This window comes from Lepidochelys kempii, chromosome 6 (assembly GCF_965140285.1).
Source record: "Lepidochelys kempii isolate rLepKem1 chromosome 6, rLepKem1.hap1, whole genome shotgun sequence".
Classification (NCBI taxonomy): domain Eukaryota; kingdom Metazoa; phylum Chordata; order Testudines; family Cheloniidae; genus Lepidochelys; species Lepidochelys kempii.
Genome location: NC_136385.1, coordinates 59,332,295 through 59,356,482, shown reverse-complemented (window position 1 = coordinate 59,356,482; position 24,188 = coordinate 59,332,295). Strand labels below are relative to the sequence as shown.

General features: G+C 42.6%; 1 protein-coding gene across 1 annotated transcript; it reads right to left on the bottom strand.

Moving 5' to 3' along the window:
- Positions 1–342: 342 nt before the first annotated feature.
- LOC140912876 (astacin-like metalloendopeptidase) lies at positions 343–13,174 on the bottom strand. Its single transcript, XM_073348096.1, has 12 exons — positions 13,106–13,174; positions 12,842–12,866; positions 10,630–10,695; positions 8,433–8,501; positions 7,440–7,580; positions 6,678–6,795; positions 5,695–5,873; positions 5,478–5,562; positions 3,741–3,868; positions 2,457–2,572; positions 1,761–1,986; positions 343–657 (listed from the first exon to the last, which is right to left on the bottom strand). Exons 1-12 carry the CDS (start codon positions 13,172–13,174, stop codon positions 623–625), a joined length of 1,257 nt encoding a protein of 418 aa, XP_073204197.1. The 3' UTR covers positions 343–622.
- Positions 13,175–24,188: the final 11,014 nt, after the last annotated feature.

Genomic DNA, 24,188 nt, shown 5'->3' with positions numbered 1-24,188 from the left:
TTCCTTTCTACACGTTTGGCAGGATGTGATCATGAGTTTGAGGTGCTTTATACACTTTATAGTGAGCATAAAAAAAGGTAATAGGAATAGCTAGTATCTATTAAATGTTGAAGGAAGAGAGATCCAAATAAGGCAGATAATGAACCCCAGTACCTTAACTCTGGATTTACAAACATCATCTCTATCGTAAAAAAACAAGATAATGTCTATATAAAGAAGCACAGAGGTGAAAAGAGGTCCATTAAAACACTATAGAACCCAAACTAGAAATTAAATGCAATGGGTGCCAAAAAATAAGAAAGTCAAAGAAAGAGAGAGGGTTATTTTTTTTTAAATGAAGGTTTTATTAAAATGCTGTTAGTTAAATAAAAAGAGACAATAATTTAACTGTGCAGACAATAACTTTATATACCCTTGTCAAGGGCAGATATATGACAAGAGCGGGTGGCAGAGGTACATAGAATTCCCATTTATACTTGAATCAGGGAGCACACTTGCTACAGAAGCTGGAGACTTTGATTCATAACAGAATTAAAATTTCCTTTTGATCATAGCAAGAAAAGGAAGCAAAGTAGGAAAAGCATAATTTAGATTTTCACAGAATAGGCTCTTCCCTTCTGTCTCATATGCTGATCCGCATGGTGCGTGGTGTCCTTACTGTTAAAAAAAGAAAGAATATTTAGTTTGCAATGCTATTTTGCTGGGTGAACACTGGTTTCTGTGAACTATATGAATACTGGAGTGTCTGACCATGCTCTGTTTTACAGTCAGGACACTTGTGCATCTCTCTTCAGTAGCTGATAAGTAGTCCCCCAAGCTGACACACAAATCCGGTATGGAGAATTAGCATACTTTCCCCTCCATACATGTCCATAACCACCATTAATGTGAACAGATGTTACACAGGGACAGCAGAATCCAAAGCTTAGTGATTAGGTAAGTGGTCCTGAGAAAAATGTCTTTTTGGGGAATGAATTCTAAAGTTCTTTACCTGGCAGAAAGAATTATTGGTCAGAAATATTGCCTGTTATTATGTGACTTCTTTCCCAAGTAATCTGCCTCTGTCTGATTCTGTCTGGTCCCTCTGAGTTGTAGGCTTGTGAGCTGCATCCATCACAGAGGAGCCACATGTTTATGCATAATAATGATTTATCTTGTGTAATAAAATAATATATCAGACAAATTGTATTATTGTGCTGTTATTTAACACATATTTTTGATCCTCTCAGCTGGGCTAAATAATGTAATACCATTTTCATTAGGAGGGCTACAGTCTTAGGGGATATCTTCAAAAGCACTCTCCATTGTCCTGTGCTCCCACCGAAGCCTATGAAGCGAGTTTTATCCACTGACTCCAATGGGAGCAGAGGTAGGCCAACACCTAGTGCTTTTGAAATTCTGCCCTTAGCAATGTATTAGGCAAATGTGATCCAAATTTTACTTAAAGTTCATCTATGATCCATTGTGGTAAAATTCAGATGATCATAGTCCAGTGGGCACAAGTTTTATTCAAGTCATAAAAAGAGATTTGCAATGGTATAAATCTGAGAGATGATTCAAACTGCAGAGTCTGGGAACCACACTGACCTCATTAGTGTTAGTGACTGTGCCCCATCGACTGAAATTAGTTACAGAATTGTAACGAGACTGAGCTGTTCTATCCGCAAAGCACGATGAGGGATGATAATAAAGCTAAAAGACTTTTTATTTTACATTGTTTGCATCTGATTCTCTGCCCTTCTTCCTGGGCTTGGACCTACCAGAGGTGTAGGAGATCTTGAAGCCAGTGGCTGCACCAGTGCCACCCCTGACAAACTCCACAAGCATAGTTCTACCAGAAGCTGTTACAATTGGGGGACTCTTTGTCCCACAAGTCTTGTCCAGTAGAACCTCAGAAGACTGGCTGACCCCATCATATATTTTAACATATTCACTTTTACAGTCTGTGGAGGACTGCAAACTAAAGACATCAAACTGCAGAGAAACCTGAAAGAGAAGAGGAAACAAACCTTTTAATAGTCACTAGCCTGATTCCCGATCAGGCAGGTTCCATTAGATCAGACTGAGTCAAAACTAGATATGAGCCCGAACTGGAACTAGTTATCCAGCCTCTCCTCCCATGCCCTGAACTTTTAGGGTTCAGATAAAGTAGAATCTGAATGTGAATTGCCACTTCCATTGGTTTTGCAAAACTAAGGTCCAACCAATGAAGTTTTCCAAAATCAAAATTATTCCTGTCTTTTCCCATCTGTAGTTTAAGTATGTGAATATGAATATTATAAATCAGAGAAGGAAAATATCTATTATGTTAGCTGCATAACCCAAGAAAGGAACTTAATTTGAAATTTGTATTATGTCCTTATTTGGCAACTGGAGTGTAGCAAGCACAGCAAAATGCGTAATCAGACAGACATCAATTCAATTACATGCAAAAGCTATCAAATCCCTGTAATTACCCGTTTGGATGGAATTCGGATTAAAAAGAAACAGGTAGTATTGCCTGAGTATTTTGACGCGTAGTTGTCAGAGCTCAATGACCCAGATGGGCTATCAAGGATGGTGCTGCAGCGATCTGACAGAAAACACAATGATTGTACCAGAATCAGATTTAGAGACTCTTTTGCATTCAAGTCAGGTACAGTTGTGCTCTGTTTAGAATGAAATGTTCTCTATATTGTCATCTGCCAACATTAATTTCAAGGTCTCTGCACATCTGTGATAGTTAAAATTCAGTCCACTAAATGAAGAAATGTGTAATTCTAATTTTCAGATCATTCATAAATATTGATATTGAAATGGCAATACAGTAGCACAATGGAAAAGCATTAGCTTTTTACAGATAAAGTCCAGAACAGAGCAAAGGGCCAGAAATTTAAGTTTCTTTTTGCATATATAAGAAAAATGTGAAAAGGTTTAATTTTGCCGAGGGAGTGGCAAATAGGCTGAATGGGTTTCCATTGGGGACGCGGGAAATCAAGCTATATTAGTATATTTAAACAAAAATGTGATGACACTATGGTATTTATGTTAAAGGGGTTTACTCAGTTTTGTGCTTGGGAGAAGTCAGCAGACTATCCTCTCGTCAGGAGGAAATTTTCTGTTTATCCTGCTTTCCCCTGAGACTTAGAATTTGTTTTTGTATTTTGCAAGGGAGGGATTTTGCCTTCTCTGGTACAAAATAGTTAAAATTAAAGATTTAAATATTAAAGTTTTTTTTAAAGTGAATTAAAACTTAAGTGTTTAAAAATGTGTAGGTTTTGGATGGATGAGTTGTCACTAAACTGTTCCAGATGTGAGAGGCCCCCAGCTGTTTCTGGTCTTTTCAACTCTGAAATTACCTATGTCTGCAGTCAGAGACTAGTGTGATAACAGACTCTTTGAAGTTCTTATAGTTGTTTTTGAGCTCTATGGAAGTCAAATGATTGAAAGGAAGCACACAATGGAAAGACTACGTGGGCCAAATTCAGTGCACTTCCATGGAACTGCACCCACTTACACCTGGGCTGAATTGGTCCAACAGAGTTGGAAACAAATCACATATTGTGTAATCAAGATGTGTCCCAGTCTTCATCTTTGGTTTCCAGGTTTATCCTCTGAATGCCATGTGTTCTTAATGTGTACAACCACCGATTTAGTGTAGAAGTTTCAGGATGTTCCAAATACAGTACAGTATCTCTCTGCAGGGCTACACTAGGACCTCTGAAAAGGCTCTGAACAGAAGATGGATATGAAGTACTTACTGCAGTTATAGAGCTTGTTGATTTTGGCCACATCCAGGTTACTCAGTCCATATCTCTGTCCAACACGTACAGATGCATCAGGAATTGGTATAATAGTTGCTTTCCCAGGCGTGTTAGAGAAAGCATTTCTGCAGAAACAGAAAGAATCATGTTTTCTAAATCTAATGATTTTTTACAGTATTTAATTGTGTAATCTATATGCTTTACAGCAGTACTAGTACAAGAACTTACTCCCATGCCACATTGCAACTGTATCACTCCTCTGACCAACCATTTCATATGGAACAGTAATGCACACTGAGTACATGGTATTCTCTGAATATTCTGTTAGAGTGACATTCATCCCTATGTAGAGGACCAGTACAAGGTTGGCCTATGCACCACTTATTAAAGCATATTTAAGGCTTTTGGTCATAATGGGCCAAATTCATGGAGTTACCCTCAGGATGAATTTCGCCAATAATAATACTTTAATGTACACTTTAGCTTAAGTGATACATAGGTTTTGTTGGAGGAAAATAGTTTCCACTGTGTGTGCGGGGATGGGGGGAATCATTACAACATTTCTTTTTGTCTTATCGCTTATTTTTACAAAAATCTAAATTTGAGGCCAAATTTGAGCTGACAGTGGCCTTTAAGACCACCTGAAGAAATGTATCCCTTTAAGGCCATCAGAATGGACCCGGAGAACCCCAGTTCTACTGAGGGCTTAACACAGAGACCAATTCAAGGTCAACGTCCTGATTTTCAAAGCCTTGCATGGAACTGGTCCTAGATATCTGGGAAGCTGCACCTCCCTCAGTGATCATGATCTCCTGCGAGATCTGTGTTCCATGGGAACAACGAAACTACAAGTAAATGATGGAGGTTCATGACCATGGAAGAGAGAAGCTTCAGAGGAGCCAGTCTTAAGACTACAAACCCCACTACCACATAATAGAATGACCACTAACCTCACTGCAGTGAGAGCTAAATGTAAAACCCACCTCTTCATTCAAGCTTTCCATTGCTCTTGGGATTCACTAAAAATAAAACAATTTCCCAAAGCCAAACCAACCACCCCAACCCACCATGAAATATCCCTGTAAGTCTGCCTCTTGGTGGCTGGGAAGAGAGAGATAGAGGGCGTGTGAGAGCGCACTGTTGTCATATTAACTTGATGGTGTTCAGATACTATGGGGATGAGGTCCACATGAGTACCCGTGAGATAGTCTAGTGCACATGGTATTGGAATGCAAAGAAGTAGTATGTAGTACTGCTAATAACAGAACATTAGCCCATGCCTATTTGTGTGCCTGGACTCACTTCCACAACACACTATACTCACCAATAGATCATATATACACCTATCTGTGGTTTAGGCCTAGTAATCAATGTCCTCAGCAGTGACAAGTGAGGAGCTCTGCTCTGAAGCTGCTGCCTTGAGACTTTCAGATACAAGATTAAGCAACAGTGCTGGCAAAAATATATTTAGTATAAATTTGATCTGGATGTCATGTAACGAAAGTAAATATGGAACAGCCTTTACCTCACTTTCAAATGACTTTAATGGGGAGATAAAGGATAATGAACTTATCTTGCAGAAAGGGTCTGTTTGAATTGAATCACAACCATTCATATTTTCCTCAGGAAAAATGTAAAGCTGATAATTATAAAGAGTAATTATGTTTCCTAATTTCAACAAGAGATTTGAGCTCTATGTGCCTTCAAGAAAAGAAATCCCACATTCCAACTCACGTGCCATAGTGCATCACTGAGGAATAGTCATATTGAAGGCCCAGGTTGTTGGAGTTATCGGATTTCTTAAAGTTGCCTTTATTACCTGTAATATACAATATCATACTTAGAAGATGTGTCAATTTCCCCCTCTTTTCCAGGATTCAGGACCAGCTAGGAACAATAAGACATTAATTAATCCAGTATCTGCACTAAAGAAGAGTTCAAGTGTACCTACCTGAACTAATGTACTCCCACATGATCTTTACATAGCTGTCTCTGTCACTTCGACCCTGTTCATGTAGAAAGCCCAGTGCATGGTTCAGCTCATGCTGAATTACTCCTTTCCACATGCAGCCTTTCTTCATCACAGAAACAATCTGACCACCTCCAGTCTTTCCATAGTGGGACCAGCAGCTGAGAATGACATTAAACACCATAAAAGGAAAAGTTTGATATCAACCAGCCTTGGGACCTGTACAGAGGATTTCAAATCACAGTTTATTAAAGGAGTGAATGGTCATTCTCTTCTGCCTATTGTGATATTAGGGGCACATACTAGGGTGAAACTCACCCCAGTGCAGAGGGCCAGTGCAAGGCCTAGGCAACACTTAAGTTCCACATTAGCCCTTAAGTGGTGCAGAGGCCTCTGTGTGCAGTGTGCTGGCCTCCTGCACAGGGGGAATTTCATCCACTGTTCCTTAGAAACATGATTTTTTTCTAAAACTTCTGTCAAGTTTATTTTGGGGCTTCTTTAGAGAATGAGCAGACTTGAAGGCATTTTGAATCACAGGGATATTGGACAGTCCTCCCCTCGGCTGGATTTTTGGCCTTGACAGCCTACTATACCCCTGATTTAGAGGACTAATTCTTCCATACTCTGTTAGAATGGATACTTCCTGATGCAGCTTGCCATGTATTGTGCTCAGGTGTGTGTCACAATGCTCAGGCACAGCAGCATGAGTTGGGGATGCAGTTTCTACCTTAATGGTGCTTTTCCTGGGTGTGTGAGTTGTTTAAGTCTGCATTCGGTTAGTTCCTGATGTTGCTCCTCATTGCTTAACACTGAGCAGGGTGCTTTGCACGCTCAAATGGCATGGAGGTTCTCAAATAAATCCAGTTCACTGTCCTCTCTACATCCACTCAAGATTAAAGAAGCAAAGACATGAAAAGTCGGATAGAATAACATTTTTAATAAGAGTAGGTGCCAGCGGGACTTACCCTTTCCCTGACTTAATATTTAGATAGTCAGATTCTGTTGTGCGATTCACAAAATCGATACAAGTTAGAATTTCAAACTCTGCCATGGCTTCACTAATCCACCGTATTTGTGCCTCATCTGGGGAAGAAAGGCTTAAATTACTCGTCACACAAGAACAATTATTTGAAGCATAAAAGTCAATGTATGCTCAAAATAGTGCTTATGAGGGATTTAAATGGCAAGTTGATCTCATGCTGAATTTCACCCTAACTGCTTTAATGGCCTAATACAAGTTCCTTCTCTGTATTCAGGACTTGGCCTGAGAAGGGTTTGGACAGCAGGCTGGTTTCTGAGTTTCTTGCCTTAGATGAAGGGGGTGGTGGTTGATTAATCTGGGGATGGTCCAGCTACTGTCTGTTATTATGGGCAACTCTTTTGCTACATGTGTGATTCAAAAAATAATGAATGCATCCAAAGGGTGATGCAATAGATATGTCTTATAAAGTGTGTTTAATAATAATGCCTCAATACAGAGAAGTGCCATCACTGTCGACAAGAGAATAGAATAGTCAGCAGGATGGGTGCAATTGCCTTGGGACAATTTGCTCTCTTTTCTCCCTGTAATGTATAGCTTGTCTATGTATGTGTGTCATAAGTGAACTAGTGCATCAAATAATTGCACTGTCCCTATGTCTAAGTTTGCGTTTAGAATTTAATTAAATGCAAATTAATTTTAATTTCAATGAAAATTAATTCAAAAATATTATAGAAATGCAAATCACCATAGTCAGGGGAGAAGACATAGGGGACACGGACAACACCATCGCTGGATTGGGGCCAAAAACATGAGCGATCTGAACAGCCAATAGCACTTCGGCTCTTTGTCATAACAATGTCACCTTCACGCAAGCTCTGGGTGCTATCTGTGCAGAGAGAAAGAGGAATGTAATATGGAAAGATGAAAGGGTTGTTTGCATTGATGGGAAGTTCTGGCTCAGTTAGGTAGGGTTTAGATAGGGAGGGGTGATGGGAATTGACAGAGAGAGAGGCTTATGCTACCTTAAAAATACCAACATTTCAATAATCAAAATTCAAGAGAGAGCAAAAAGGGAGTTGGAACGGAGGATTCAGGAATGGACAGAGAGAAGAGTGTATATAGAGAGATACATGAGAGACACTGAGAGACTGTTTCTCTGTGCTGGAGTAAAGTCATTTCAAAAGACTGTTGGAAGGGAAAAATGAGGAGAAGCAGAGAACACAGGGAGAAGGAAACTAACATAATACATCCAAAAGCATCCAGAAGACTCAAAAAAAAGAGGTTGAAATGGGGACAGAGTGGGTCTGATCAGCCACCAAATATCCCATCTATGAGCACAAATTCTGAGGCTTTAGCATGGCTGAAGACCCATGGCTACTCACAAGATGTTTGTCTTCAAGACAATTAAACGATGACTTAAATATTCAAAGATCTTTTTCTAAATCCAAGAAGTACAAAGACATCCAGAATTACGGCTGAAGCCATTATTAACCTGCCTCCACAGTTCAGATGTCTCCAAAATATATATAATCTTCAACACCAGATGTGCTAGGCAGAACTGGACAGATTGGAAGATTTAAAGACTGCTTAGCAAAGAAGTATATATCTTGTCTCTAAGTTTGTCTAGAGCACTTCATGTTCATAAGACCAGAGAAATATTTGGGCCAACTGCTATAAATGCAGCAGAAAAAAGACTCTGAAAACACCCAAGATACTTATATAGCTTTAAAGTTATTACCTGCATTAGCTTTCAAAATTCGGTTAAAAACGTCTTCCTGTGTATCTGTCTCTGTAGCCAGCTCAGCTTCTGCACAGAAATGCAAGGATGTCAGTTTGCCCTTCTCAAAGCATATACTGGTCCTGATCTTCACACTGGTGTTACTCCATTGAGTTCATTCAATGTATTCCTGATTTACACCAGCATGTGTGAAATCAGAATCAGGCCCAAAAGAAATTTATGAACTGGCATGGCATAAAGCCATGTATTTATTCTGCTCAGAAGCACAAAATCTTGTGACCCCACAAGAGCTGTGATTACTTTTTAATGCAATTTCATGAATAAGTTTTTTTTTTTTTTTTTTTACCACCACCCTTTAAGGACCCAATCTTTGGCTCCCCTGAATCTGGTTTGCACAACTCAGGCCATATGGATTGACATAAATGAATGTTACACAAACATAGGGAGAACAGAATAGACCCATCTCCTCTTACTTAATGAATAGTTAAAAGCCACAATAAAAATTCCTTCTATAGGGAACAAATTCCAAAGAGCCTTTGAATCTGATTCTCCCCTCTCTGACTCCGGTTTTATACCATTGTAACACCACTGAAATCAAATTTAACCGTAGCAAACTTCAGTCAATTCTGATCCATCGAACCTGAAAGTTCAGTGCAACCTGAAAAATTCTTCAGTGACAGTAAATTTTAGAGATGGCTTGAACTAATTCAGAAACATATGAAAAATCACGAAACATGGGAGACTCTATTAGTCAGTCAAGTGCCTAATTCATTAAGGTGCCTTTGAAAATCCCAGGAGACACCAATTTTCATCTTTAGGCACCTAAATACATTTGTAAATCTGGCCTTAGATCTTGAACTCCTGGCCAAAGGCCAGATTGCTTCCTCCAGTCCTAACATAGATGGAGTTCTGGCAGAGCAGGTCTGGGGCATTCAAAGGAAGCAGCCCTCTCTGCCAACATTTTTTAGTACCTGCCTCCCCTTCAGAGTGGAGTTGCCATGCTTCCACTGCCTTTCATACCCCTGCCGAAATGAAGAACATGATGTGACCAGTAGAAAATAAGGCAGCGTGGTCAAGATTTTCCACTAAAATTTATCTATTTTATAGAGATCTTTTGTTTAAATATGGCAAACATACATTTGAAGCGTGGACATCTAAACAAGAGGACAACATTTTTTATTTGTGCACCTGTGTTGGCATTTCACTGCCAATGTTAGGTGCCTACATGCTGAACTGAGTGTCCACATGAAAGAGTTTGAAGCCCTATTTAGGTGTCCTGGCTTGAAAATCAGAGTACACAGGACACAGCTTTTATATGGCATTACTGGGTACCCTTTTTCTTAGCCTTATTGAGTTTGGGATAGACAGATGGAAAACTAGATCTTATTTTGTACTGTTGCATTTTTTAATTGTTACATTGGTTGGCTTGTAAAATCCTAGTCAAGTCAAACCCTTCATTTTCTGTCTGCACAGTGGAGTTGTAGTCTGTAGAAGGAACCAAGGGTGTTAAATCTTCCTGAAGTCTTACTCGGGAGTCTGGAGAATGGGGAGGACAATAACAGAGCATGCAGTTCCAAATCACTTCCAAGCTTCCTGCATTTCTTTCCTTGGGGTAAAGGTTCTCTGGGCAATTTTGAGGATCCCAGCAAGAATTCTTTAAAATGCCAGAAGCATCAATTACAAATAAAGCACTAGTGCATATTGTGCTTTTAAGGCAGCTGCACCACGCTTTCAGAGTACAACACAAGAAGGCTCAGAAATGTGGCCAGCTCCACTGGCCTGTGTGAAAAAGCAAGATGCATGGCCTGTCCCCTCCTGGCTCACTTTGAGGGATTTAGGACAGGTTTCAGGGGAGAACAAGGAACAGAATATGCCCGGGTCCAAGAAGGTGAATGCTCCCTTGCACGCCTGCACATGACCAGGCACTCTCAAGCCTAACCTCCAGAGCACATTAACATTGTGTGTCAGGAAACACTCCAGCTGGACGACACTCCAGGAAACAAACAAAGATAGAGACAATGCAAAGCAGCACTCACAGTAAACTGCTTGTGATTTACAGTCAGAGTAAACAAGATGCTGGATTTGCATTACTTTATCTTAGATTTATATTTTTTGTCATGACTGAATTTATAAGAGACAGGCATATTAACCAGGAGAGGACTGGAAGTTACTGGGCCCACGTTTTTGTATCATTTACCTTGAGTGGACTGTAAAATGTCACTAGAGGGGGTCACTTCACTCTTTGTAGGATAAGCAGTAACATCTACAAGAGGAAACATGGATGTTAAAACCTTTGCAAGATAAACTACCCAAAGCTTGTAACTTCACCCCTGAGCTGAAGCCATAGTAAGTGGGGTACATCCTATGTGCTTCTCTGTCTGTTTTTTATGCTGCATTCATCATAATATCTGTGCACCTCTTGGGGGAGGAAGTGGGTGCACCACCTGGGAAAAGCATGAGGCCTTGACTGGTGCTCGTTTGGTGTTCACTCCCGGACCTGCTCCCCTCTGGGGCTGTTAGTACAGCTGGCCTGACCACAAACTCTCAAGGGTTGCCAGCCAAATGATGTTTTCCCCCTGCATGTGTGTGCTGAGTGGAAGGAAAGATTCCTTGCACCCTCTTTCTCATTTCCAAGCTGCCATCATTTGGTCTTAAATTATTAGGGTAGAAGTCCCAGAATGCACCTGCCAGTGCCACATGCCTGATTGCATGGGGTTAGGGTATCAGGGATGGCATAGAATGATGCAGTCCAAAGTTTCCTTAGTGACGCCATAAATGCCAGATTTCACAGAAGAGATAAAAATTGTAACAGAGGTAAATTAAAACTTTCTCTGTGCATTGTGAAATTCAATCACCCCATAATATTTCCATCAAGGACCCTCTGCAGCTGTGAGCTCCAATGGTTGACTACTCAATGGAGTGTGTCCCTCAGTTGGCTCCAAATTTACTGACCTCTAATTTCACAGAGTGTCCCTTTGTTCTCACATTATGAAACAGGGAACAAAGGAGGGAGTAGTCAGTTTTCATTAGCCAGTTAATAGTTCTGAATATCTCTCGCAAATCCCTTTTAACACTTCTTCCTTTGGGATAAATCATCACAGTCTTTGCAATTTCTTATTGCATTTAAGTCCCACTTAGAGTTCTAACTATTTCCATGGCTCTTTTCTAGAGCTTTTCAATAGCTTCCCTCTATTTCTTGTGATGAAACAAATAAAAGTGAATGCCCTAGATGAGCCCATATGGTTGCTTGTTTTATGTCTTTGCATGGTCCAGTGGTTAGGGCCTAGGACTTGGGAGACCTGGGTTCAATTCCCTTCTCTGCCACAGGCTCCCTGTGTGACCTTGGGCAAGTCCGTTAGCCTCTCTCTGGTTCATTTCCCTATCTGTAAAAATGGGGATAACAGCACTTCCCTACCTCACAGGGCTGCTGTGAGAATGAGTACATTTAAAAAAACATAGTGAAGCATTTTGAGATCTACCAATGAAAAGTGTTCTCTCTCTCTCTCTGTGTATACATACAAACTGTACAACAACATTACCCATTTGCAACCTCCTCCATTCTACCTCTGCTAAAAGCTTTGCCTTCATCTCCTCTCCCCAGGACTTTTGCAATTCATTTCTCTATGGTCTCTCTACCTCCCAACTCTCCAGTCATCAGCATGTACAGTTTGCTGCTACCTGCCTTCAGAGCTGTACAATGACATGCACATACATACATACGCACACACCATCCTCAAACAACTGGCTCCCCACCTGTTCCCGGATCTAGTGCAAAATTGCTCTCTTTGTGTATAAAACCTTAGCCTTTCTTTAGTTGACACCATCTCTCTATTTCTCTTCCATTCACTCTATACATACAGCACTGACCGTATTTCTTAAAACTCCCCTTGTTCTCACCACAGCTGGTCCATGTGCATTCTTCTATGCCACTCCTGCCATCTGAAGAGTGCTGCTATATGTCTTTGCCTTTGTGACTCCATCTCTTTTCACATTTCCACTGAAAACATCTTTACTCCTTTGTCTGCATCTCTTAATTTCTCATTCCTTCTGCTGCTATTTATTATTGAACTCAGTAAAATGTTTGTAAGGACAATGCTTTACAATAAAAGTTTTATTGTTCTCTGACAGTTCATTTGTGCCTCTATGAAATAGATGGGAAATTGAGCAGAAAGCCAAGATCTCACTGGAAACCAGATAAGTGCGATTTAGTGGCACATTTATTACCAAGAGCAGGAGCCTCATTTGGTGTAAATGGGTGTAACTCTGTTAACTTCGATGGGACTACAATGAATTACTCCATCTGAGGATCTGGCTATAAAAGTCTTGTTTTATACAGTCTTATTTTGGTAAGTAGTTAGCAATTTATTTAATTTTTTTATATTTAAATTATTTGTATAAATCCTACTTACTTGCATCATCATGTCCATTGCGCTCCTGCAAAACCAATATATTTAAGTTTTCATTTTTGCATGTTAACTCACAAAATTCAACAACAACAAATTAAGAGCAAATGGAAGAAGTAATCTCAAAGACTGATATAAAAATAATGTTACAAGCTAATATATTTCCCCTAGACACACAGCTGGGAAATATTAAAAAGACAGCTCATCCACCAGTCAAAGAAGCAGAGATCAGATACAGTAAACAGAAGGGTTCTGTGGAATCGCTCTCACCTGAATAGGGAAGCTTAGAGTTGAATAAAAGAGAGGTGCAATAAAGACTAGGAGCATCTTCAGGTCCATTTTCAAGTTCTGAGAGCTTATCTGTGACTCTCGCTATCTGTTCCAGATCGGGAGCGCTGCTAGATATACTAGCAGAGCCTGCTCTACCAGGGCTGCAAAATTAGCCAGCCAATGAGCAACTCCGAAGACAGCAAACAAACAATTTTTTTGGCTAACCAGAGAGGTCAACTCACCCCTAATCAAGTTCCAAAGTTGTCCTATTGGCTGCCAGTTACAGCTATCACTGTCTCTCACTTCCTGTGTGCCTCCAGACCTCCCGCTGTTGCTTTCTGACCCTCATTCATGCTGCTCCCAATGCTTGGAACAGACCCCACTATCGGTGCCATGTGCCTTCTCTCTCTTCTCACCAAATCCTTCCTCAAAACTCACTCCTTCTGTGCAGCCTTCTATACTGATGCCACCAGTGATGTCTGCACCTGAACAACTGTCCCATGTAGTGTCGTTGTTGGAGTTTAGAGGGTAAGTTGTTAGGGGTAGGGATTCTGTCTGCCTGTGTGTTAGGTGAAGCATCATGTACTGTCATGGTGCTCCCTATACAGTCATTTTGGAGAATGTAACAATCATTGCCTAGTGGGGACATGTCCGTATCTCCTCCCTTCCCACCTGTTTAGCATACTAAACAAATCCCTTACCTCCCCTGCTTACTGACCTATAAACAGAATCTTTTGCTTCTTGCCATCTCAGGGTTTTCTGTCTTTTCTGGACCTCCAAAGCTTCTTGCTTGCCACTCTTAGTTGCCAGCCTTCCACTTGTTACGTGCCCCAGCAGATTTTGTGGCCAACAGTCAGAGAAGAGACAGCAAGAGCAGCACGTACTCTATGTATTGTTCCCGCTGCGACTAACAGGGCTGATAGCTCGATGGATCTCACTGATCTCACTGGTGTAAGAAAGTGGATTTAGGAGGATTTGGGTGCAGATATGGATAAAGTTGCTGAGGTTAGAGAAGAAACACAGCTCTGGCTGGAAAGAAATATCTCAAAGGAAACTCACCATCCAGCAAGAGAACTGTAACCCGTTCACCTAACCACACATTACCCTCTGACCAAGCTGCAGCAGAGCTGTGCTGTCTATGATCTATGGCTGTTTTGCGCCTGCAAGTGTCCATTTTGCAAGCATATGACCATCACCATAGGGAAGGAAAACAAAGATACATCAAAAGAGAGAAAACAAAGAGAGGAACAACATACATTCTCTTTAGATTGTGACAAATGGTTGGACAACCTTAGGGTAAATTTAAAAACCAAAACACAGAAATTTACATTTTCCTTCATGTCTTATCATGTCAAGAGATCTGAAAGTGCTTCACAATAATCTTGACATTAGAAGCAATTCCATTCTAGTGAGTTGGATGGCTCAGGGGAGCAGTAATGGTGTGTACAGCTTTTTACCTGCAAGTCATTAGCTCAAACCCAGACCAGGTACACAGTGGCAGTGAAATGCTACATGAAACAGCTATATGAAATGAAGTGGTGGGTGTCAGTCTAGTGCTTTCTGGACAAAAGTCCACCTCATCACAATGAGAGACCATGGATTGAATGGCCCATGGAGATGAAACCCCCCCTTAGCCCTGGAGGGGGCAGTGTTGGCGAAGCTAAACAAGCTTCTGCCCTGCTGTCGCTGTTCCCTGGGTAAACAGAGGTCAGTAAATGGACAGTGTATGAGATGACTGGTTGGGCTACATCCGCTTCCAGCATTTTAGCAAGAAAGATACATCAGACACCGAATAGTAAATTGGAAAGTATTTCAGGGCTCTATGCCACACTGTAAAGAACAGGGATCTTGGCTCATTTTGTTGCTCTTCTCAGAACAACTTCCAAATTGCCAGTATTTTTGCTGATGCAGTGCCCAGAAAGGAAGGCATGAAATCTATTCATCCAAGGTCTATCTGGCTTTTGCTGGTGAAGACCATTTCTGAGGGCCCCCAGCAGCTTCTGAGGGGCTCAGAGGTAGCCAACACAAGCTCCAAAGTCTTCATGGACTAGTATTTAAAGGTATGATGTTAGCATGCGTTAGCTAATATGGTCTGCCTCGCACATTTGAAAAGCCTAGGTGTGCTAAACTGGTTGAGTTAAAGCTCCCCCGTACACTTTCACTCAGCCATTGTAATACATATTAAAAGCAGCGTGCATTGTCTACACTAGACTTTTCAAAGGTGTTAGCTAATGTATACTAATATCTCACACCTCTGAATGCTCATCTAGGGTCTCCACTGGGAAAGAGTGTGAATATGACAGCTCGGGATGCACTGAGTCAGCAACTTACTGCACAATCTCCACCAGCAGGGCTCCCACACAGCCTCTAGCATACTTTAAAGCTGCCTTCCAGAAGCAGTGTCCCGGAGGAAGGACAGGAGTGGAGGCATCACCCTGTGCACGAATCACTTTTGGGAGCAGCACGTCAGGCTGAGCAGCTGCAATGGCTAATGGATTGATATTTCAGATATGGCTGCACCAAAGCCAGACAGAGAGGGACTATTCCCCTCCCTGCTCAGAGACGTGAAGACTCTTATGTAGATCCCAAATTGCATTGGCCTTTTCACAGCCATATTGCATTGCCAACTTCCCACACTTATTTGCTGCCTACTCTCCCACTTTGAGTCCCTCTTACCTGTGCCTTCTCCTTGGGTTCCTCTCTCCCACTGAGGATCTTGGGTTTATCTTGCTTTTCCTCAGGTGGATTAACTTCATTTCCACAGTTTGAGTCTTGTTTTATTTCCTGCCCATGTTTCCAATCTGTTTAGGCCTCCTTGGATTATCTTCCTCTCCTCTTTGGTGCTCACAGCTGTTCCCTGTTTAGTATTGTCTGTATAATTCATTTATTTACATGCCCGTATCATCAATGACCAGTCGTAATCCTGATCCCTGGCACCAATAGGACATCTCCCTAAACTTGTTACCCTGTCCTTTATCCTGATCTTTCATTTACAGTGTCTTAGCCAGTTTTCCACCCATCTACAAGTGGTAGTGAACTAAATCATGTAACCTGGTGCTAAGGAGAGCTGGGTGGGAAATGAGTTTCCTGTCATGTGAAAAAATATTAAAATTTCAAAAAGTTTCCCATTCTGCACTGGGACAAAACCAAGACTGTTCAAAAAATTTTGACAGAAGCCAGAGAGACACCTTTCCCTGCAGTGGTTAGGGCACTTAGCTGGTCTCCCACATCCCAAGTGACTGCCTGAGCCAACAGGCTATTGGCTATTCTGTGGTGGGGCTTTCTCACTCTCGTCTCTTGGAGCTGTTTCACTAGATACATAATCAATTATTCATTGGGCCAGAGAGTGAGTTTATAGCCCATGGTCAGGGCACTTACCTAGCCTACTGGAGCGGCAGGTTCCAGTGCCCACTGAGCTTGGTTCAGAGCACGGATCTGAACCTGGATCTCCTACATCCACTGAGCTATTCCGGGGTCTCCATCCTGGACCCAAGAAACAGTCCCAATGACATTTGCACTGAAACCAACCGTCTCCCATGGAAAGTTTTGATTTTAGCAACAACAACAACAAAACATTTGGTGAAAAATTCCTGAAACCAGCTGTAGTGCTAACCCCTGCCAAGGAGACGTGAGGAGGTAATGAACTTCTAATTGTCTTGAGCTTTTCCTGAAAGAAAGGCCAAATTCCTCGCCGATATCAGGAGAAGTCATCTGATGTGTCTGCAGCCCTGAGGCGAAAAAAGACAGATCAAAGGTTTTAAATCATGTATTTGGCCCTCAGGACAATGCTGAGTTTAGCTGTCTGCAAAGGAATCCATGTGACAGGGTAAACTGAGAGTGGCTAGAGTAGGTGCCTGAAGGTATATTTGGTTTCCTGCCCTCCTAATGGAGACGTGTCATCATATCACACTGCTAGTGCTACCACATGTATAAGAGCAGGGAGATCTCTCGTCTGCACCTCCCTGCTGATATTTCATTCAGTACCACCCAGTTCCCCTGCATGTTCTCCTCTTCTTGGAATATGGGTTGCTCCGTCCCTGGCTGGTATTTTCTGAGTGCCCTCTATTTGTACCAGAGATACTAACTGCACTGACATTTCTTTTTCTTGCTTCAGCATGAGAGCTGAAAGACAAATGCATGCTTGCTCTTTGGGGCATGAGCATCAGAGCTGGTCGCATGTTAACTACACTTGTTACTGGCATTAGTATACAAAGACCTCACAGCCTAGGTCCTAGGTAGCTGAATGAAGATTGGATTTGAGGCCCAGTTTCAGTCAGGCCTGCGCTGGGGAAGTGCTTTCTTGGTTGAAGACCCACAGCTGTGGACTCTTCTCCTCTAACATGGGGGGACTGACTAGGTGACCTCTTGAGCTCCTTTTCAGTCCTGCATTTCTATGATATCATGAAGCAGAACCTTCCACTGTACATGCTAAGGCAGGATTAAGTATACTTAGACCATCCCTGACAGATGGTTGTGTAACCTGTTCTTGAAAACCTCCAATGAAGCGGATTACACATTCTCCATTGGTAACCTGTTTGAGTGCTCAACTATCCTTATAGGTAGAAAGATTTTTCTAATATCTAACCTAAATTTCCCTTGCTGCATCCTAAGTCAATTACTTCTTGTCTTATCCTGAGTGGACATAGAGAATAATTGGTAACTGTCCTCTTTATAACAACACTTTACATACTGGAAGAGTGGTATCAAGTTCCTCCTCAGTCTTCTCTAGACTAAACTTGCCCAATTCTTTCAACCTTTCCTCATAGGTCAGGTTTTCTAAACCTTTTATTATTTTTGTTGCTGCTCTCTGGACTCTCTCCAATTTGTCCACATCTTTCTTTAAAGTGTGGGGCCCCAAACCAGACAAAGTATTACTGATGAGGCCTCACTAGTGCTGAGTGGAGTTAAACAATTACCTCCCAGGTCTTACATATGACCCTCTTGTTCATATCTCCCAGAGTAACCTTTGCCTTTTTCTCATGTGTACTCTGCTCTCCATCATCCATGCCTAAACCACATCTGATCCAGACAAAGGAATATGGTTCCCCCTGCTTGCATGAGTCTCCGTTGTAAAGGAAGCAAGGTGTGACCAAAGACAAAGAAAAGCACATGTACATGCAAGGTGAACAAGGGGGAAAGATGACCACTTAACAATCTCCACGGCGGATAGAGACTGCACCCCCAGTAAGTCTTCCTTGTTCCTGCCTCTTGAAGCAGGGTCAATGAACTTTGGGAAGATATAAGCAGAGAGGAAAAGCCATTTTCGCATCCTTCACCTGAGGAGGAAAAGGAACTGAGAACTTTGAGCTCTGCCAGGGTCCTGGCCAGAGAGTCGGGTCAGCCATGCTGGATAGGACACTTGGTATGAAACAAGAGACTCGAGTTTGTTAAATCAGGTTTTAGTTTTAGAAGGGTATTTTTACTTTTGCTTTCTTGTAACCCTTTCTATCTTTATTCCCTATACTTGGTATCACGTATCTTTAAGGGAGCAGTGAACTTAATGACTTCTGGAAGTCTTCAGCAAAAAGGCTGGACACTACAGGGCAGATACTTCTGGGGAAATTTGGGACTGGGGTTTTTTGGGGTAACTCTGCAAACAGTAATTGGGCGGTGGAAGCCACGACATGACCCACATGTTTGTAGGCTGGTTTTTGGTGTCAGGGCTGTGAGCCACAGCAGCAGAGCATTTAAAGCACCCAGAGTTCCAGGGCAGATGGTGACACAATCTCTTACTGGTCTAGTTGAACCCCAAAGTGTCACACTCTTCTTATCACCTTTTATGTCCCTTTCGAGTTGTAACTCATTTTGTGCTTTATTTTTCTAAATTTGTCCCTACAATTTGTGCTATTTCTTTACATTCATCTTTACCAATTTGTCCTTGTTTCCACGTCTTTGTGGGATTCCTTTTTGATTTTTGTCATGGAGTCACCGGGCGATGCTCTGGAACTACTCCCTAGGAAGCCAGTCAGGACTCTGGAGAAGCCTCCTGTCTGTGAGCAGACTGTCTCTAGGGGAAGAAACTTCCCCAGCTCCCACCTTCCTGGGTCTGACCTCGAAGCATTCAGCATCCCCTTCCACACTGTGCACGTCCTCCAGCAAGTCCTCCTGGGCAGGGCTCCTGGGGAAGCCAGAGGGTCCTGCACCCCATTCCGCAGTCAGACGTGACTCTCAGCCAGCCAGTAAAACAGAAGGTTTATTAGACGACAGGAACATGGTCTAAAACAGAGCTTGTAGGTACAGGAAACAGGACCCCTCAGTCAGGTCCGTCTTGGGGGGCAGGGAGGCCAGAGCCCCATCTGGGTCTCCCTCCATTTCCCCAGCCAGCTCCAAACTGAAACTCTCCTACCCCTCCTTTGGCCTTTGTCTCTTTCCTGGGCCAGGAGGCCACCTGATCTCTTTGTTCTCCAACCCCTTCAGTTGGCACCTTTGCAGAGGAGAGGCCCAGGCCATCAATTGCCAGGAGACAGGGTGTCAGCCATTCTCTGTGCAGACACCATCACACTGGCCCTCTAGGGCTCTGCAACAATCACACACCCTTATCCCACCACCTAGATATTTAAGAAATGCCTAGGGGAAACTGAGGCACACACACAGTATTCAGAGAAAACATTAAGAACATTTCCACTTTGTCACAATTTTCAAGTCATGATAAAGCTCCTGATGGTCTCTTACTATTCTTTCTGTCTTTCCTCCTCATTGGAATAATTTGCTATTATATCTTTAACATTGTTTCTTTTAGAAATTGCCAGCTCTCCTGAACTCTTTTTTTGTTTTAGATTTCCTTCCTATGGGACCTATCAGTTCTTTGAGTTTGTTGAAGTCTGCTTTTATGAAGTCCATTGTGTTTACTCTGCTGTCCTCGCTCCTTCCTCTCCTGAGAATCATGAACCCCATCATTTGGTGAGCTGGCTGCCTGAATGCTCTCTGGTTTCCCAGATCCTTTAGCTCTGGTAGGCGCTTCACTTTGATTTTAGCATTTTGTACTGATTTTGTTCTATGGTAGTCAGATGCTGATTCACAAGCACCTTATGAAAGCATGAAATAAATAAAGGAATAGTCCATCACATTCCCACCTAGCAAACCTTCTACTTTCTGGTTTTGTTTCTTCTATCTCCTTCTGAGACTTTTGGAAGATTTTGTGTCGCAACTAAACACTTCCTCTGAACGGTTGTTTGCTAAGGTAACTCTGAGTTGTCCTCAGTTTTCACAGCATCCCCACTTCCAATCAAGACTTCATCTCACAGCATCTTACTCTATGCACTCTTTCAAGGAGAGTGAGATCTCTGCCTGTCTGAGCCAGGCTGGCCCTTAAGGAGCAATCAGCTAATCCCCTTTCCCCAACAGGTGATCCCGACTGGCTGGAGATCAAGTGGCTCAATTTAGTTATCAGACCCAGCCGGGGATTCTCCTAAAGAGTTAGATGAGCCGCATTGGAGAGCCAGGCTCAGAGGAGAGAAGTATGCTTGTGTGTACATGTGCTCTCTCTTGGGAGTGACTGAAAAGAGGGTTGAGAAGCAGAAGGGGGAGAAGAGCAGACAGGCTATTTCCAGGGTGAGCTGGAAGCCTGACCAGAGGGAACCCTGAGGGAGTTGAGGAGTGTATCGGCCTCCGAACCCTGGAGTTGATGAAGACACAGGAGTATGGGTCAAGGTGTGGGGAAAAGACGATGGCAGCTGAAGTGTGCCTGTGAGGAAGAGGTGGCCTGCTGGGCTATATCTTGGATTTCATTTCTGTTTCTGTTAGACTTTACTAAAAGACTCTGAGGCTCTGGAAGGAGCTGGACTCTCTAAAGTGGTCTGGCTGGAGGGCCAGGTCGCTCCTAGGGCTGGAGTAGGCCAAAAAATGGTGGGGGAAATGGAGACAAGCGGTGCTGCAATGCCATATCCAGTCAGGAGGGAGTGTGTTGGGACAGAAACTTAGCTGTCGTGTTATATCCCTTAAATGAGTCCTTTAGTATACTTCCAAAGGCCTGACTCCAGAACTGACTCTTAGCTAGTTTTGTGTTATGTTCTAATCTACACATTGCCCTTTTTGATGCAAACAACATTTTCTGGTGTAGACCAGTATCTACACTGGTCGCTTTTGCACAGTTAACACAGATTGGTCATCTTCAGCACCATAGGCCCTCTTCAATCTGTGCTGGATTTTCTTCAGCTTTGTAACTGTTTTATACTTAAAGATACAAATCCTGCTTGCCTTACTCACTCAGCTGGCCTCAGTGAAGTTCCTGAGATTATTCACACATGTAAAGTGAACAGGATTTGGCCCTGGCTGGCTCTGGATTTCCAAATCTAGACAGATGCCCCAGCATGATGACTTCTGTGATTTCCAGTATTCAGTTACCCCATTTTTTAGCCCTGCTTCAATGTGATTTTTCTAGAACACTGGTCCTAAACAAATGGGAAGTTCCTGGTTTGCCCTGAAATAAGTTCAGAATGCTATATGTACATGGATCAGTATGGCCATTCCCAGCATTCGTTTAACATCTGTATCATCCCAGTTTCCCCAAGTTCTCTCAGTTCAACTTCTTTGACACCACTTCCTATCAATCTTACTCTTCATTAACTTCTGTACTTCTTGCCCACTAGTACACAGTTATCTCTCCGAGGGATCCTCTCTCTACTCTCCTAACATGTCTTGCAGTATGTCATTTCCAGTGAGTGCTCTTGGCAGTAGACTTGGGATCATACTGAATCCTGGAATTCAAACACTCCGGACTCTTGATCCAGACTTTCCAGCCCAGTCTTGAGTTTAGTTGAGAGCCTGTCTTCTCGAGATGGCAGCTTACTCTGCTTTCAAGATATTCTAACATTCTCTTTTTGATTTCCTGTCTGATTCCAACACAGTTGCCCATCATGTCAGCTACTGCCACATACTTCCTGGAACTTATCCTCACCAAGGTAGCCAACTTTCTCAGTGCATTTGTACCTTGCACTGCACTATCCAAAGTTAATTGACTTTCAGATTGTGACTTCTGTAAAATACCATTCCACCAGATTTTCAGCACTTTTTGCAATCAATTCCTAGATACATATTTGGTTTAAGTTTGGGCTTTGCTTTTGGACAGGTACGTTCCTTTCTGTTAGTGGCTAGGTGAATACCATCACTTCTAGGGACAGATCTCATGTAGGGGTTCTTGGACAAATTCCTGACATTTCTCTTTGGTGGACCTGCTGTGATACACTGTCTGGAGTTCTCCTAGTTATGCTGCCCTTGCCTGCTCCTCACTACAAGATTTTGCAATATCTCAATGGGAAGCTCCTGCTGATGAGAGGTTTTTAGTTTTACTATATTTCACTGCTGGCAGCTCATGTCAGTGATATGAGCATCATGGTGATTTATATCAATTTACTTGGTTAGCACGCTGTTCTGCTTCCTATACTCAGAAGGCAATTTGCAGTTTCCTTTATGCCTTCAGGGAAAGCAGCTTGGACAGCTCTTCCTCTTGCTTCTGACCTCGTTTGAGTCCCCACAAAAAACTCTTGTATTTTCCTACAGCAGAGTTTATATCACAATAGTTCTTTCTCACCTTTCTCACACATACATCACTTTGCCTAGGGATATATCAGATACTAAATGCAGCAGTAGATGATAAAAAGGGTCTAGGACAAAATTGTGCAGCCAATATTGGGGAAGTTCAGGTTGGGATCTGCTTCAAAGTTGAATATCATAGGCATCCCTAATCTTCATTGGACAGCTCCAGTCCAGAGCCTTAGCTGGTAACAACCAAGAGATTGACATAAGAAAGTTTGGCTGATCCTGGCCTAGCAAATTTCAAATTAGTGTCTGCCTAACATTTCCTGAGTCTGCAGAAGAGCTCAGTTCAAGAAGTCACCTGCCTAGATAGAACATACTGATAACAGATCTGTGTGTGGTCTGGATGCTTTTGACCATGACTAATAGAGTTTAGATTCCTGGAATTGACAAAGAACAGTCGGCATATTAGTTTCTGTTCAGCGGCAATTGTTAGAAGATGAGCACAAACTACTTGGGAGAAGTCTAGCATTGCAGTACTAGGGGTGCTATGGGTCAGGCCTGAGGGCCATCAGCAGAGCTGTGTCTGTGGAGCCCAGAACTGGAACTGTAGGGGTTGCTACCCATTGGGATTGAGGTCCATCAGCAGAGCTCTGTGGGACAGACATACAACTGGAATAGCAGGTTTGCTGTACATTAAGACTGTGGAGCATTAGCAGAGCTGTAGTGTGGAGGGCCTGCAGGACAGGACTAGAAGAGCAAGAAAGATGAAAGTCAACATTGCAATGTGTGGGCAGAGCTGTGGGGGGGAAGCTTGCACAACTGCAGCCTACACTGTGCCTGACACAGGCCAATGTTATTAGCCCCTTGTTGCTGACATACAACATTCACACAAAACAACAACAACAAATAATCAAAAAATCCACAACCCGGAGCTCCCCAGTTAATATTTAAAATATTGTGTATGAAAATCTCTTCACCCTTATTCACTTAGTGAGGACCAACAACTCTTCAAGAAATAAAAAAATTGCCTCCCGTTGTTATGATCTATTCAGTTATATGGCTTCTTCTGCCACCATAATTTCTCAATGCCTCATGAACATCTAAGCTTTCATCCTCACAACCCCCCCGCTGTCAGAGAAGTATTGTTATCCCCCTTTTACAGAAGGGGGACGAAGCAAATCAAAACTAGGTGACTTGCCCAAGGTCAGACAAGAAGTCTATTGGGGTGTTCTGTTCTAGGCCCGGGAGGCCTGGCAGGGGTGCTCCGAAAAAGCGAGGCTCAAACACGGCAGAGCGGCGAATTATTGGCTTTATTGAAGGTAAGTGACACGCCCGCAACGGGGACTCCAAGCATTGCTGTCACGGAGGCGGAGAGCCCCGCGCACCGGAGCAATGCCTGGGACGGAGTCCAACGAAGGGGTGGATAGCAGGCATTAATATACACTTAACACTATCAGCTCATGTATAATTACTAAGGGGTTGTGCTCCTTTACTGGCAAGGGGCCACGCGAGGCAGTCAAGGCCGGTTGAGGACCGGTTTCGACTGCTTCCTCATGTCCGACCCTGACCGATAGTAACCGTCTGCACGAGAAAGCATTCTTCCCTA

What these genes read in the sequence shown, in the direction of transcription:
- LOC140912876 (XM_073348096.1), bottom strand. Translation starts at nt 13,174, where the DNA reads ATGGACCTGAAGATGCTCCTAGTCTTTATTGCACCTCTCTTTTATTCA. An exon ending in AATTTTGAAAGCTAATGCAG is followed by an intron (nt 7,581 to 8,432) that starts GTAATAACTTTA and finishes CTCTCTGCACAG; the next exon opens with ATAGCACCCAGAGCTTGCGT. An exon ending in CAAGATCTCCTACACCTCTG is followed by an intron (nt 658 to 1,760) that starts GTAGGTCCAAGC and finishes TTTTTTTAACAG; the next exon opens with TAAGGACACCACGCACCATG.